Source organism: Lonchura striata, chromosome 3 (assembly GCF_046129695.1).
Source record: "Lonchura striata isolate bLonStr1 chromosome 3, bLonStr1.mat, whole genome shotgun sequence".
NCBI lineage: Eukaryota > Metazoa > Chordata > Aves > Passeriformes > Estrildidae > Lonchura > Lonchura striata.
In genome coordinates, this window is record NC_134605.1 from 65,122,795 (window position 1) to 65,136,422 (window position 13,628).

A 13,628-nucleotide genomic window follows, 5' to 3' on the forward strand; every position below is an offset into this window, starting at 1 on the left:
CCTTGAAGCCTTTTATGGTGTGACTGTGGAACACCTTGCTTGGCAACCTTAATTTTCTTCACTAAAACTTTGCAGTATTATGAGCTATATAGTATATTTCACTGAAATGTAATAAAATTTTCAATTTTAACGTTTCCTTTTAAGTATTTTGTGAAATAAATTGTTCTTCTGAAATTGTATGCTGAATATTAAAAAGGCTGAAGTATGAATTTATAATTTTCCTAAAAAATATAAAAGTTTCTGACATTTATGTGTGCATATATACACATAAAAATAACATAGGTTTACGTAAGAGAAATATAATTAATCCAGCAGTTATTTTGAGAATTTGGCTATTGCACCATAAAGGTTGAATGAGAACAGGGGTGTTACTTGATTTCTTTCCATATAGTTAAACTTGAAAACTAATTGTTGATATTTTGATATTTTTTGGTTCTACATAAATATAATAGATATATGGTGTGGGACTTTTTTTTTCATTTATTGTAACGTTCTGAAAACCTTCACAGAGCTCAATCTGGATTTTAAGATTTACTCTTTCCTGTGGGAATTATTTGTAGGAAATAGATGAGTAAAGGCTGGATGCCATGCAGATTTATCAGTGTAATTTTATAGCAAATTAAAAATTCTTCTTTCAACTTAGACTGAAAAACTGTGAAAGTAGATATAGTTGTAAAGCTTTTGATAATTGAGAAGTAATTGAGAGGAAAATCCTGTTTGTCTTTATTTTGTGAATAATCAAGGATGTTAAATTATAAAATAAACTGAAAAATTAGGACTTCTGTTTTAAAAGGAAGTAAGTATTCATGCTTTAACAGTTTGAGGAAAGGATTGAGATCACAAGTATTTATGCCAGTTAGAATAATTTCAGTGTGGTAGATCTATACTTTGCAATGACTATGGCAAGTATTAATAAATCTTCTGTCCTTCCTGTTCTGAAGGAGTTGGAGCAGCAGTTTGAGAAGGAGAAACTGCATTTGGAGGATGATAAGAATCAGCTCCGACAGCAGCTGGAAAACATGAAGGAAGAGCTGACATCAAAGCTGACTTCTGCCAATCAGGAGGCAAGGACTAACTCGCTTGTTTCAGCCACTACATCTCATCAGTAGTGATCTTAGACTCCAGGATAGGTCTAGGACTATGCTGTTAAGTGTTTAATGCCTTACTTCTGTTTGGAGTGGAGTATACTTAAAACATGGCAAGTTAGTTGACTGCTTCTGAGTAATGATTTTATTGTCCTTTACAAAATAACTAAAGCAAGAGAGATGTAAACAGTTGATGTAAAGAGCTCTTTATTTTTAATTCTTTTTATCTTCTGATTAGGTATGCAGACCTCTACACAAAACATGTCAGGAGAGAGGGAAATTTAACTGCATGTAAACCCATATTTGGTTGTGGTTAGCGTATAAATTCTGATCAGTTTCCTGACTTGCAAATCATCTTCATGTATTTTCATCAAAAGATGATATGAAATACTTTCAGTAAGACCCAAATTACTCGCTCTGTCGTGATATATGCAATCAATGTAAAATGTATCATATCTCAAGACAGTTTTAATTTTTTTAGTTGGAAATCATCACCTTTTCATAATACGGTATTTTGAAACTAAAGTACATTCTACTGATATCAAAAACATCAAACCATTTTTCACTGGAACTTTTGCCTTGTTTCAAGAACATATTTCGTGAGCTTTATTGTTCAGCAAACCCTATGCATGATTTCAGTGTGAAAGACTTAAACATGAATTTAAGTATGATTTTGCAGCAACATTTTTTCATTACTGCTTTCCATACTGTACAACATTTGGAGAGAGCAGGTGTCTCATTCTGGTGACTTGCAAATTGCACAAATGCTAAACTAGCTTAAGAAAAAAAACTTAATGTTTTTAATATACTAGATGGGGAAATTTGCCCAAAAGTATAGATAAACTTAATAAAGTATAGATTTTACTTGTTAATATATTGTATATTAATGTATTAATAACATATGGATATGTTAATATATTAATAACATTATAATGTATTTGACTTTAATATATTAAGGTCTATATTCTGAAAATATGTATTAACATATACTTTCAGAGTAGGACCTACCAGATAGATGGATATCCACCAGAGTAGCTGGACCGCCTGCCTTTAGAGTTCAGCAGCTCTGCTGATCAGTCAGTTGTGAGTAGCTGTTTAAACAGGAGGGTTCTTCCTCCTTAGGGTTGCCAGTGTCTTTGTTTCAGAGCCTAGAAAAGGTGTAAATTTAATCTGGAACTGCTCTTTCTCTTTTAACAGGGTGCTTACCTGCATTCAAATTGATGAAAATATGATAAATTTGTTATGTATATTAATAATATCATACACAGCTTTATTCTTCAGTTCAAAACTACAGGAAATTTAGATATTTATTTTTAGCTTTAACTTCTCTGTTATATGCTAACTTTCATTGTTTCTGGATTATATCTGAGTAGAGCACTATTGTCATTCTATCGTCATCGAGTGCTGTTGGCTTAAATTTAGCTATTCTTTATCCATTTCTCTTGGCTTCATGAGCCATGAACTTTCTCCTTCCTTGAAGGAAATAACTTCAAATGTTTAAAGAATGAGTTTCTGTTATCCAACTGCTATAAAATTCAGGCTTGGAAAATTAATTCAGCAGCATGCTGAGAACCAAACAGAGGCAAAGCTAAGGAACAGAAGACTAAAGTAGGGAACTAGGTCCAGCTGCTGTCCAATATTCAAATTTATATACAATCCTTTGCTAGGATAAATGTAATACCATATATTTTGCATAGTGAAAGAATGAGAGAAAACATACAGGAAATAAGTTTGGGTTGGTTTGTAAATCCACTGAATGTAGTACAGAGGCGATATATTTTATTTCATTACTATGCTGATCTTGAGCACATAAAAGAAGTGCTTCAATTGCAGCCACAGCTTGGCCTTAGATCTCTATTGACAGCTAACAACAGTTTCTCAATGACCTAGAAAAAGCTTCCCTGTGATGTGTCAGACACATCATTAGCTTGGCTCTTACATTGCTACTATTGCTTCCCTTTTTTTTTTCTTGTTTGCTTTAAATTACAGAAGTAATTTATCAGTGGGCTTGTATTCATTACTTTGTGTGGATGCTAGTTCTAGCTTCCTTGCTGAGAAAGCTGCTTTTGAGCCCATGCCATCTTCTTTTCTTTTTGACAGACTTTCTGGTGGCAATTATCTTAGCTAAAGGATGAAGGAAAATTCTAGCCTCATTAGGCTTGCTTCTAGTACTAAGCTTTTTAAGAGCAGTGTAATTTAAATACTTGCCAGAGACTTTTTTGGGAGTTTGGGTTAAGTCAAAATATTGTTTTTTTCACACGTGTCTGAGGATGAGACTGGCTGTTCACTCTGTAGATGTGTTTCTTTTCACTGTAGACTAGGCCTCTTAGAATGTTGATCTGTTTGTATGACTTGGCACAGTCATCCAAAGACTTGCTGTCTCCATGCAAAGTATTTCTGATGATGTTATTAAAGATCATTTTAAACAGCCTCCATCACTGCTTTGGCAACAACAGAATATATCTTAAGCCCTATGAGTGGTATTCCTGCCTGCTGCCATGTCCTTTAGATCTACAGGACTGCCATTCATATGATGCAAGTGATTTGCTACTATCAGATACACAGACAGAAGTGCACTACCAGTATATCAGTACAGTCTGGAGACAGTTTTTCTTGTAGGGATTCTCCTTCAGGTAGTAGTGCTCTGTAGGGAATTACTAATTGCTTGAATATAACTCAAAGGAGCAGAGAGAGAAGTGCTCAAGTTTACCTGAGTTTTTCACCGAGATCTCTCATGCCAAAGAAATTTTGGAATCCTTTCTGAGAGGAAAGGAGGAGTTCCTCTTTTTGAACACTTCAAAAATTGTCGACAGAGGGAGAGAGTTCTGAGAGAGGGGTGATGTCTCTGTGTGTATTATAAAATTATTTTTGTGTAATTACTCTAACAAACAGGAAGAGTGGTTATAATTCTTACCTGTCCATGCCTGTAAATGAAAAGCTAGTATTTTCTTGTGACACTTGTCCCATTGTGAATGAATTGGTCTCACCCTACAAAGGCAGCAGCACAGACTATTGCTTTGGCAAAAAACGCATTTCCAATTAACTGCTGTTCTTTGTTTCTCCCTACCTCCCATTTTTTTCCATTTTTCCAACCTACATACTTAAAAAGCTTTTTTTTTCCTGTAGCTGGTGAACAGTGTTCAATCTCATATTTTTATTTGAAGCAAAGGAGTGTAGTATCATCATTTTACAGGTGGGAAGATGAGCTACAAACAGGCAGAAAAAAAGAGTATTGTCACATAGCAGTTAAGGAGATTATTACATTATATGTACAGTTGCTAGGTTGAGTTTTAAACAGGCTGGACAGGTAGCAATCTGAAAACAGAAACTTAAACCCTAGCACAACTTAATTTATATATTAGATTAGAGTTAATGTATTTTGAAATATTTCTCATTAATTTGCTGAAAACATGCTTTCTCACAGTAAACTAAGAGGCATTTTCAGATCTTTTATGTAGCCCCTTTCCTTGCAATGTGCATCAAATACATTGCATTTTTTTTTTTTAACTTTAAAAATCCTTTAATTGAGTCTTTGCTCCTGTAATATTACAGGAATTTATTTTTAAATACGTAAGCATTAAGTGATATTAAAGGAGAATATGCATTGCAACTAAAAAATTGTCTAGGTCAGAATTAGGAAACACTGAAAAATACCAGGATGACTTGGCTGCCATTAGCAATAATTATGGAAATCACAGGGTTTTTTGTAATGTCACAGGTGTGTCGTCTGCAAGACCTAGTGCGAAAAAGTGAGCAAGGCCTCGGGACTGCAGAAGGACACATCTCCAGTCTTCAAGAAGCTCAGGAAATACTCCAGAAAGAACTAGAATTAACTAGAGCAAGACTACGAGAGACCACAGATTCACTGTATAGTGTCGAGGTAACAATGCTGTTGGAGAATAAATTGTGCAAAGCACAGTTAGGGTGATTTTGGTCTTGTTTTTAAAGTGGCTAGAAGCATTATGGGGTACCCATAATGAAGCCTCATATGGCTTCATTAAAGGAGATATTTCTATTTTGAACAGAAAACTTAAAAAATGGAGACTAGGATAGGTTATTCTGGGGCTTGGTTCTTTTATTTTATTGGTTGGTTGTTTCAGCGGGGGGGTCTTTTCTATTTTAAGAACATTCTTAGTATTTAACAGGTAGTGCTACAGGCATATCTTTGTGTGATTAATGTAAATTGTATCTTCCAAAATATGTTCAGGGCTTTAACAGAATTTCATGAATGGATATGAGTTAACACTTGCAATTCCAGACAGTTCATGTCATGATGCAATACAAGGTCTAGAGCTTACTAGATCTGGAATTCACAGAAATCTTTTTGATTAGTTATTTGAATACATATATGCCATGGTTTCTTTGGATAATGGACACAGTCTTCATTTCAGGCTTGAATTTGGAATTTCAGTAAAACTTTAGAATAATTTTTAGATATATGCTAGGATATCTTTAAGGATATCAGACTGTCACCTAGAAAATGTGACAACTTTATACCATTCAGCAGTTAATTTGCCTAGGCACAAATATATTGTCATTTTAATTGGCTTAGATGGAAGTAGAACTATCAGTTAGTCTGTCGATACCTTATTGACTGCAATACTGGGTAAACATTTCTTTTTTGGTTCCTCAGTAAAGGATGTACATTTACAAGATCACAGACGTATTTGACATAAAGCAGCAAATACAATAATTTTTTTTTCACTAAACGTATTTTCATATTTTCTTAACAAAACTAGCCCAAAACAGGTTATTGGTATGGGTTTTTTTATTTCTTTCAGCTACAGTCATTAGAGGTGCACAGTATTATAGTTTACAACTTCCCCTCTGCATTTTTTAATGTCTCTAAATGTACTTATGAACTAGTATTGCTCTCTTCACCTATTAAAATATTTAAATATTCATATTTAGTAGACTACTAGCAATAAAATTTATCTTAATAGATTTTAAAATTCATCAAAATGCTGAAGAAAGGTCTCATTTTAAAAATTAATAATTCAATTTAGGGGTCTATGTTTGCTTCATGAATGAAGCAAGCACTGCTGAACAACATTCATGTAAGTAATATTTCTAGGTGGTGCCTAATACTATTCTAGTATGATAAAATTTCAGCAGAAATTGATGGGAATTTTAAAGGTAGTGTTTTCTGTGTTCAGACTGTGAAACCTTGTTTCTAGCAGGCTTGTCCCATTGAGAAACAGAAATGAACTTTGAACTTTATATCACATAGAGATAGCTCACACTTTGAAATTCAAATACTGGATATATGATGCTTAAAAAAATTAAAAATAAAATTCAAAGCATTCTTTACAAAGGACTGAAGCCACCTGCTCTAATTGTGAAGTACATCCTTCAGTGAGTGGGACTTAGTGACCTTTTGAGGTTCTTTGCAACATAAATTATTTTGTGATTCACCATTAATTGTATTTGAGAAGATTGCAGAATGACTTACTGGAAAATTGCTTTTTATAGGAATATTGTGAAACTTCTGTTTCACAAATAAGAAATATCAGGACATGTATAAGTATTAATTGTGCATAACTAGGAATTTTACACTGAAGAAGTTTTAGTTAAAATTTATGAGCCAATTGAGCCAATTGTAATTGATATTTTTATTATAAATACACTCAATGTTTGAAATACACTTTTGCTGCTGATCAGTCTCTATTGTAAAGTTTGTACTTGCAGGGGGAACTAGATCAGGAGAGACAACAGCATGAGGCAATGATTGCTGCCATGAGAGAGGAAGAAAAGTTCAAAGTTGACAGAATGGCACGTGACTTGGAAATAAAATGGACTGAAAATCTTCGGCAAGTTTTTTTTTAATTATAATTATTTAGTAACAAATGAACTATATATTGTATGCAAATGTACTATCAAATTAAATGTAAAGCAAAGGATTCTGTTATTTAAGATTTTCCAATTATTACTGAGATTGTAATTCTTTCCTACTTCTTGCACAAGGTCCCACTGTATTTTAGTTATTTGTCCTTTGTTTTTAGACAGGAATGTAATAAGCTTCGTGAAGAGCTGAGGCTGCAGCATGAAGAGGACAAGAAGGCAGCCATGACTCAGTTGTTGCAGCTGAAAGAACGTGAAAAAAATGCAGCAAGGGATGGATGGCAAAAAAAGGTGGAAGATCTTTTAGACCAGGTAACTATGTTGTCTTTGAGAATTGGAAAGTCTTTACAATTGAATTGTTGGTGGCTTATTACCAACTAAGTAAATTAAATCAATTGTGATATTGGGTTTTGAGATAAAATTTGTTAACATAGGGCTTTTTAACCTAATCATGATAAAATATTTTAATAATATGTGGATATAACTTTAGTTATATGAATGTTGTTCTTTAAATTAAGTGTGAATAAAACTTTTCAGTTTTGAGGGGAGGAGGGAGAGAATATTGACAGTCTCACTTCTTCACTACAAGATTGTTTTGATTTTGTCTGCTCACCTGTTGTGCTGTTAAATATCTACCAATGTTAATTGTTTGGACTTAAAGGTATCCCCTATCTTTACAAAAGTAATAATCCTGTATGTGTACAAGCATAAAACTGTACAAGTTTCTGAGAAGTCAAAATGTGTCTTAGTTTCTATGACACATTTATTACAGCTCTGTCTTAAGTGATTTTGGACATTATTTTGGGATAATTTTGTGTAAATACTGAGGTTTTTTTAATGTAGCTCATATTTATAATCTCAATTATGTTAGATAATTCAAAAAAATACTTACTTTGTACTTTTTTCAAACCATAAATGCTGTAGAATTGGTTATATTGACTCCAATTTGAAGAAACAGCTGATAATGAGCAAACATACTTTAAAGTAAGAGTAATAGATTTTGGAACTCATTAAATGACTGTGATTCCAGGGTTTTATTGTGGGATGGCTTTTAATTTGCTGTTTAATTTGGGAAGTCTAATAACTGAACACGCATTTGATTATACAGCTTCTCACAGGAGCATGTCACAATATATTTTGCTGTGGGCGAATTTAATCTTGTCAAGTCTTGTGGTTTAGGCTCATAAAAGCTGGAGGTTTTCAAAGTTCTTGGTCCATTACTTTTTGCAACAGGAACATAATAAGAATTAGACTAATTTGATTTTAAGTTTCACATTACCCAAGTTTCATTTATTTTCTTTACTTCTTCCTGTAAATAGGATTTTGTCTTGAAAAGGGCATATTGAACTTTCCATAGTTTTAACATACTTTTATCAATGTCTTTCAAAAATACCACATTAAATCTAACCTACAGTTTCAGAATGGCAAATTACCATGTTAGAAAGTAACATTTTTTTTTTCCTGCCTGTGCAAGAAATTTTGGAATCAGAAAGTTAACTGTAGTAATGAGAATATGCTAGAGAATTTTCAGACACAGGAAAAGGTCTCCATATGCAAAATGGTTGTTTTTCTTTTTTCTTCATATCTTTTACTATATCAGAACTGTATGCAAAGAGATTAATAGCATGTGAGGACTATTTTTTTTTCAATCCAGCTTTTCCATACCACTGTTTGAATTGGATAGGTATTTAATAGAGATTGAAAAGATAGTGTTGGTAGTAGGGAGTTAATAAGAGTCTGTATTTTATCCATTACAGCTGGAAGATAGAGAATTCCAGACCATAGTGTAAAAGATGGATAACTTAACTCTTGGAGAAATGGATTTGTAATAATTTCCTCCTGAATGCAGTACACAAAAGGTAGTCTCTGAGAGTTGTAGTGACTTGGATCACAGAATTACAGACTTGCTTAGGCTGGAAGAAGCCTCAGCATTGAATTAGAACCAGGTTGCTTGGGGCTCTGTCCAGTCAGCTCTTGAATAACCTTTAAGGATGAAGATTCCACTGTCCCTGAGTAATGTCATTTACTGCTTAATTATCCTCATAGTGAACTCTTGCTTTATATTTAGACAGAACCCTCTCTGTTAGTATTTGATTGTAATCTCTCATTGTTCTGCTGTACACCTTCATAACAAGACTGGGTCCACTTTTTCTATAACCACCTCCTAGGTACTGGAAAAGTGTTAAGTCCCACAAAGACATTTGTTCTTTAGCCTGAGCAAACAGAGTTACCTCAGAAGGATATCTGTTCCAGTCCCAGCCTTCTTGGTGGTAGTTCTCTGCTGAATATTAGCAAGATTTTCAACATGTGTTTTGTACCAAAGCAGAATGAGCTGTAGGAGGAGACAGATATGCCTTCCAGGTGTTCCAGGTGATGTGCAGTAAGGGCCAAGTTGAAGGCACTGATCCCTTCCCTCAGACTACTGGTGCTGCTACAGCCCAGTGTGCTGCTGGCACTCAGTGCTGCCACACCACACTGCTGTTCATGTTTAGCCTACTGTCAACAAGGTTGTGCAAAGCAGATATGTGGACCGGTATGGGCCAGTATATGGGTTTGGTCCTTCCTGTGCCAAGGACCTTGCATTTCTCTTTGCTGAATTTTGTGTGGTTCCTCTTGACCTGTACTTATAATCTAGATAGGTCCCTCTGGATGGCAGCCCATTTCTTTCAATGTATGGTATCCTTTCCGCTGTGTTGCCCTCCACCTTTTATTCTTCCCAGCTTGGTGTCACCCACAAACTCCATAAGGATGCTCCTCTGTCTTCTCTTCCAGAACTGCTAAGGTACTGAAATGAGCAGGTCCTGGAACACCTTAGAAATTCTACCCTGAACTAGAATGGCCTGAGATATTGCAGTAGGGCTGTGAAATTGTGGATTTGTTACACCCTGGTTTTAATTTGTGGGAAGATGTATTTAAAACCCATTTGAAAGGCGTGAAGCCTGTATAAAATTAAGAAGAGAGGGAATCCAGCTTCTCTTTCTGCAGTTCAGATTTTTACACCTGAAATAGTGGTATACTCTATATCAGTAGTATAATACAATGATTTATCAAAACAACATAAGACCAGGGTCTCTGCTAAATAGTTTGTAAATCCTGATTTGACAAAAAATGTGGCCAATATGTGTTCTTTATGGTTAGAAAGTGTCTAGAGGTTCACCACTTAGTTGTATAATTTCTGTTCATAAAGGTTGAATTCAGAAATTAAATGCTCATTAGTACAGGTGCAATTTTCTAATATGTATTGATACATCTCTGATTTGATTTAAAAACAAGCTACAAGGAAGTGTATTGCCTATCTTGAAATGTAAGAACGGTTATATAATCATACAGGGCTGAAGGGCTGAAAAAACAGGTTTAAATATAGCCACCTAAACTGTAGAAAAATACAACATAGAGTATGCCCACCTGGGGATGCTGCTGACTGACTGGTGCTGGAAAGCTGAATGAGCAGACACAAATAAAAATGTTAATTAAAAAAAACCCAAACCAAACAATTTCAGTCAAAAAAATTATGCTCATAAAGTGTACTAAGCTGATTTGAGTTTTTAAAATCATGTTATTCTGATCTACAAATTTCTGCCACTTTTATTTGTTGCACATTTGAGAGGTGGGATCTAGCTCTTGCATAAAGCTAGGTAATAGTTCTGCTTTCATACCAGTAATGCTAAGTGGTACCTCACAGCATGCACATAGGATTATTGTTACTCTAACAATACAGCTTTGTTATGAATAAAATAATTTTCTTGAGATAAAATGCTATTCAGCTGATTAAATGCTTAAACACATTCTTGCTGGTTGCAAAGCACAATCAACACTTAAATGTGGTTGGTAGTTTAACTAGACTACTGTTTAGAGACCAAATGTGTAGTTTTTATCTCTGATATGAGAAATTATTCTAGAAGACAAAAAATAAAGTGCTTTTCCCTTTTTTCCCCTGTAAATTGCATCTAGTACTTCTATGTCAATCCATTAAAGAGTTCCATAATGAAATATGCAGTGAATTCAGATATGCTTGCTCTTTTCCATTCCTCTTAGCTCTATAATAGGGTTTTAACGCTTTTCTTAAAAACATTTTACTGCCAAGAAAGCTTCAGCCGGGGCCAAAATAGCAAAATAGCTGGTATCTTTTTTTTTTTTTTTTTTTTTTTTTTTTTTTTTTTTTTTTTTTAAAGAATAAGCATATTTTCTCTTTGTCTGTCTTGTGCAACCTTCAGTTCTGGACACTGAAACATGCAGGTTAAGATTTGTATTCGTCTTATCTGTTTCTTCTTGTGATATATTCTTGTGAATATACTTTATTTAGTAAACTGAATAAAGGATTCTCATTGTAGATAGGCTTTTCTCTGTTTGAGCAAATACTGGTTTTCCCATCTTCCTTACTGAAAAGTAAGGAAGTTTCAGTAAAGTAAATGCTTTTGTCATTATTTTTTCCCATATGTAGCTTTCCCATTCTTAAGTAGCCTCATACATGGTCAAGCTCATGTGACATTCTTCTTTCCTAACTTTGTCGACTTTTCACACCAAAGATATGTCTTCTATTAATGGAAATACCAGAAATAGTACAGCAAGAATGGTCAAAAGTATACTATATACATTTCAGTAGTTGTTTGTTTTTCCTACTGCAAAGACTCTTTTTCTGAAAAATATGTTGAGATTTCCTCTTCAGAGTTTTTTCCTGTGATGACGTGCTCATTTTTAAAAAAGGAGAAACTTTGACTTGTATCAAAATGTAAATATTGCCTTCTGATGTAGTTACTATTCAAAGACAAGCTCAGTCTTAAGCTACTAAAGTCTAAAAATCCAGATTGTTTTGCTGTTGATGGAATGCTGAGAAAAGTCCCTGGGCTCCTGTGCACATCTATAAATGGCTTTTGATCAGGCTTTATCCAGAACCGGTTACTGCTCCATCTTTACTTGCCTGTGTGGAGGTGCTTATTGCAGAGCTGATGTGCATCCACATTACCAAAATTAGGAAACACTGCTTTCTTTCCCCAGCACAAGGATTACTGGCCTGTTCCACAGCCTGGGTAATCCTTGCATTAGAAGATTAGCTGTCAAATGGGTGCTGGAAATTTCTACAAGAAATAACCTGCATATACCTTGTAGCAGTTTCCAGAAAGAAGGGAGATAAACTTTCAGCACAGAATCATTTTACTCAGCTCCCTGTCACTTGATATGGTCCTGAACACCCTGTCTAAAGGCTTGTCTGTCAGAAACAGAGTGGAGGTAAATTTCAAGTAACTCCCTCCTAATTTGCTTTGGTGAGTCTTGTATTCAGTAATACTAGTAAGGCTACCATGACATCTAGTGGATGGTAAGAGATGTTGGGCAAGGTTTAATAAGCACTCAAAAATCTAAAATGTGGAAATCCAAAAGAATAAAAAGGAAAGTCATACCAAGGAGGGAGAAACAGAGGGCACCCTGGTATGCAGTTCAGGGTAATGTTTTATTACTATGGCTCTTCAATCTGTAGATACCTGTTTTTCCCAAGGAGCATGCTTTCTTTGACTGTGGAAAACTTTGACAAGTTAATACAGCTCTCAGAACAGTGGTCTAAATGGGACTGTGCTGTAACTCTTGCAGGCCTCACAGAGGATTAGGGGAGATTTGGGCGTTTCTGCCTAGATCCATTGTTTGTTTGTATCCTACCACTCACCACTGCTTTAGAAGAATTGGTGCTCCTGTATTCCAAGTGGGAAAACTATGCTTTAAACAGGTCAGAAACTGCTTCACATGAGCATGTGGATAATCTCATAGTCCGGACTCACTGCAGCCCTCAAAGGGCCAACTACTGAGGGTGCTTCCCCCTGGTTTCATGACCTTCTACTTCTCAATACTACTTCTACTTCTCTTGTTCTGGGCTCCCAGTTCTCTGCAGAGATGTGATCCTGATGGTGAGTTGGTGCATTTGTTCTGTCTGCACTGGTCATTGGAGTGTTGTCTGAAGCTTGGACATGAAAACAAATGCCTAGCATTCAGCTGTTTGTTACGAGCCTTTGGTTTTGGTGAACCCATTCAGCCCAGACCATACCTTCATCATTATTTTACTCTTTGTTTAAAAGATTCTGAATATAATGGAGGAAATTCATTAAAGACCATTTCCAATTAAGAGCTACTCAACAAAACAGGCAAATAAAAGAAACAGAACAAATCAGTGTTTTCAAAGTATTTTCAGTAGGACACAGTAGGAATACTAACAAGTGTGTGTTTGTTCTCTGTTTTATAATAAATGTCTTGGTGGAGTTTTTCATCTCCCTTTTGGTTCCTTCTTAATTTTTTTTCTCCCGTGGTGTTGTGTTTAATTCAGTTAAAACTATATATATCTAGGCTAATGTTTGAAGCTGATATTTTCATATAAAAAGAAACCTATCTACCTGACCCTAAACTTCCCCAAAACAAAATTTTAATCCTATATTTAGAAAAGTTTTTCCCTTAAATGTAAGATAAAGACTTTGGCAAGTACCTAGTTTTAAAACACTTCCCTTAGCCTCTTTGCTCTGTACTTGTTCAAGTAGCTTTTGCTTTGCTTTTGGTTCAAAACCAATGAAAACAGTGGACCCTGGAAGCAATGAGAGAGAACTGATTAGGGGCAAAATTTGTTTGAGATTCAGCAGATGATTGAAATTCAATATTAAGGGCAGTGATACTTCTGTGCTCCAGGAAAAATTAGTTAAGGTGTGTCTATAATCTTTCAAATCCTGA

General features: G+C 34.8%; 1 protein-coding gene across 7 annotated transcripts in view; it reads left to right on the plus strand.

Annotated features, from left to right (window-relative positions):
- FAM184A (family with sequence similarity 184 member A) overlaps nt 1-13,628 on the plus strand; it is a 71,859-nt gene that overhangs the window by 34,699 nt on the left and 23,532 nt on the right. For all 7 annotated transcript variants that reach the window (XM_077782253.1, XM_077782255.1, XM_077782254.1 and 4 more), the window contains exons 6-9: nt 942-1,064; nt 4,804-4,965; nt 6,774-6,899; nt 7,092-7,238. In XM_077782253.1, the coding sequence (XP_077638379.1) occupies nt 942-1,064; nt 4,804-4,965; nt 6,774-6,899; nt 7,092-7,238 (558 nt within the window). The remainder of the gene's footprint in view (nt 1-941; nt 1,065-4,803; nt 4,966-6,773; nt 6,900-7,091; nt 7,239-13,628) is intronic.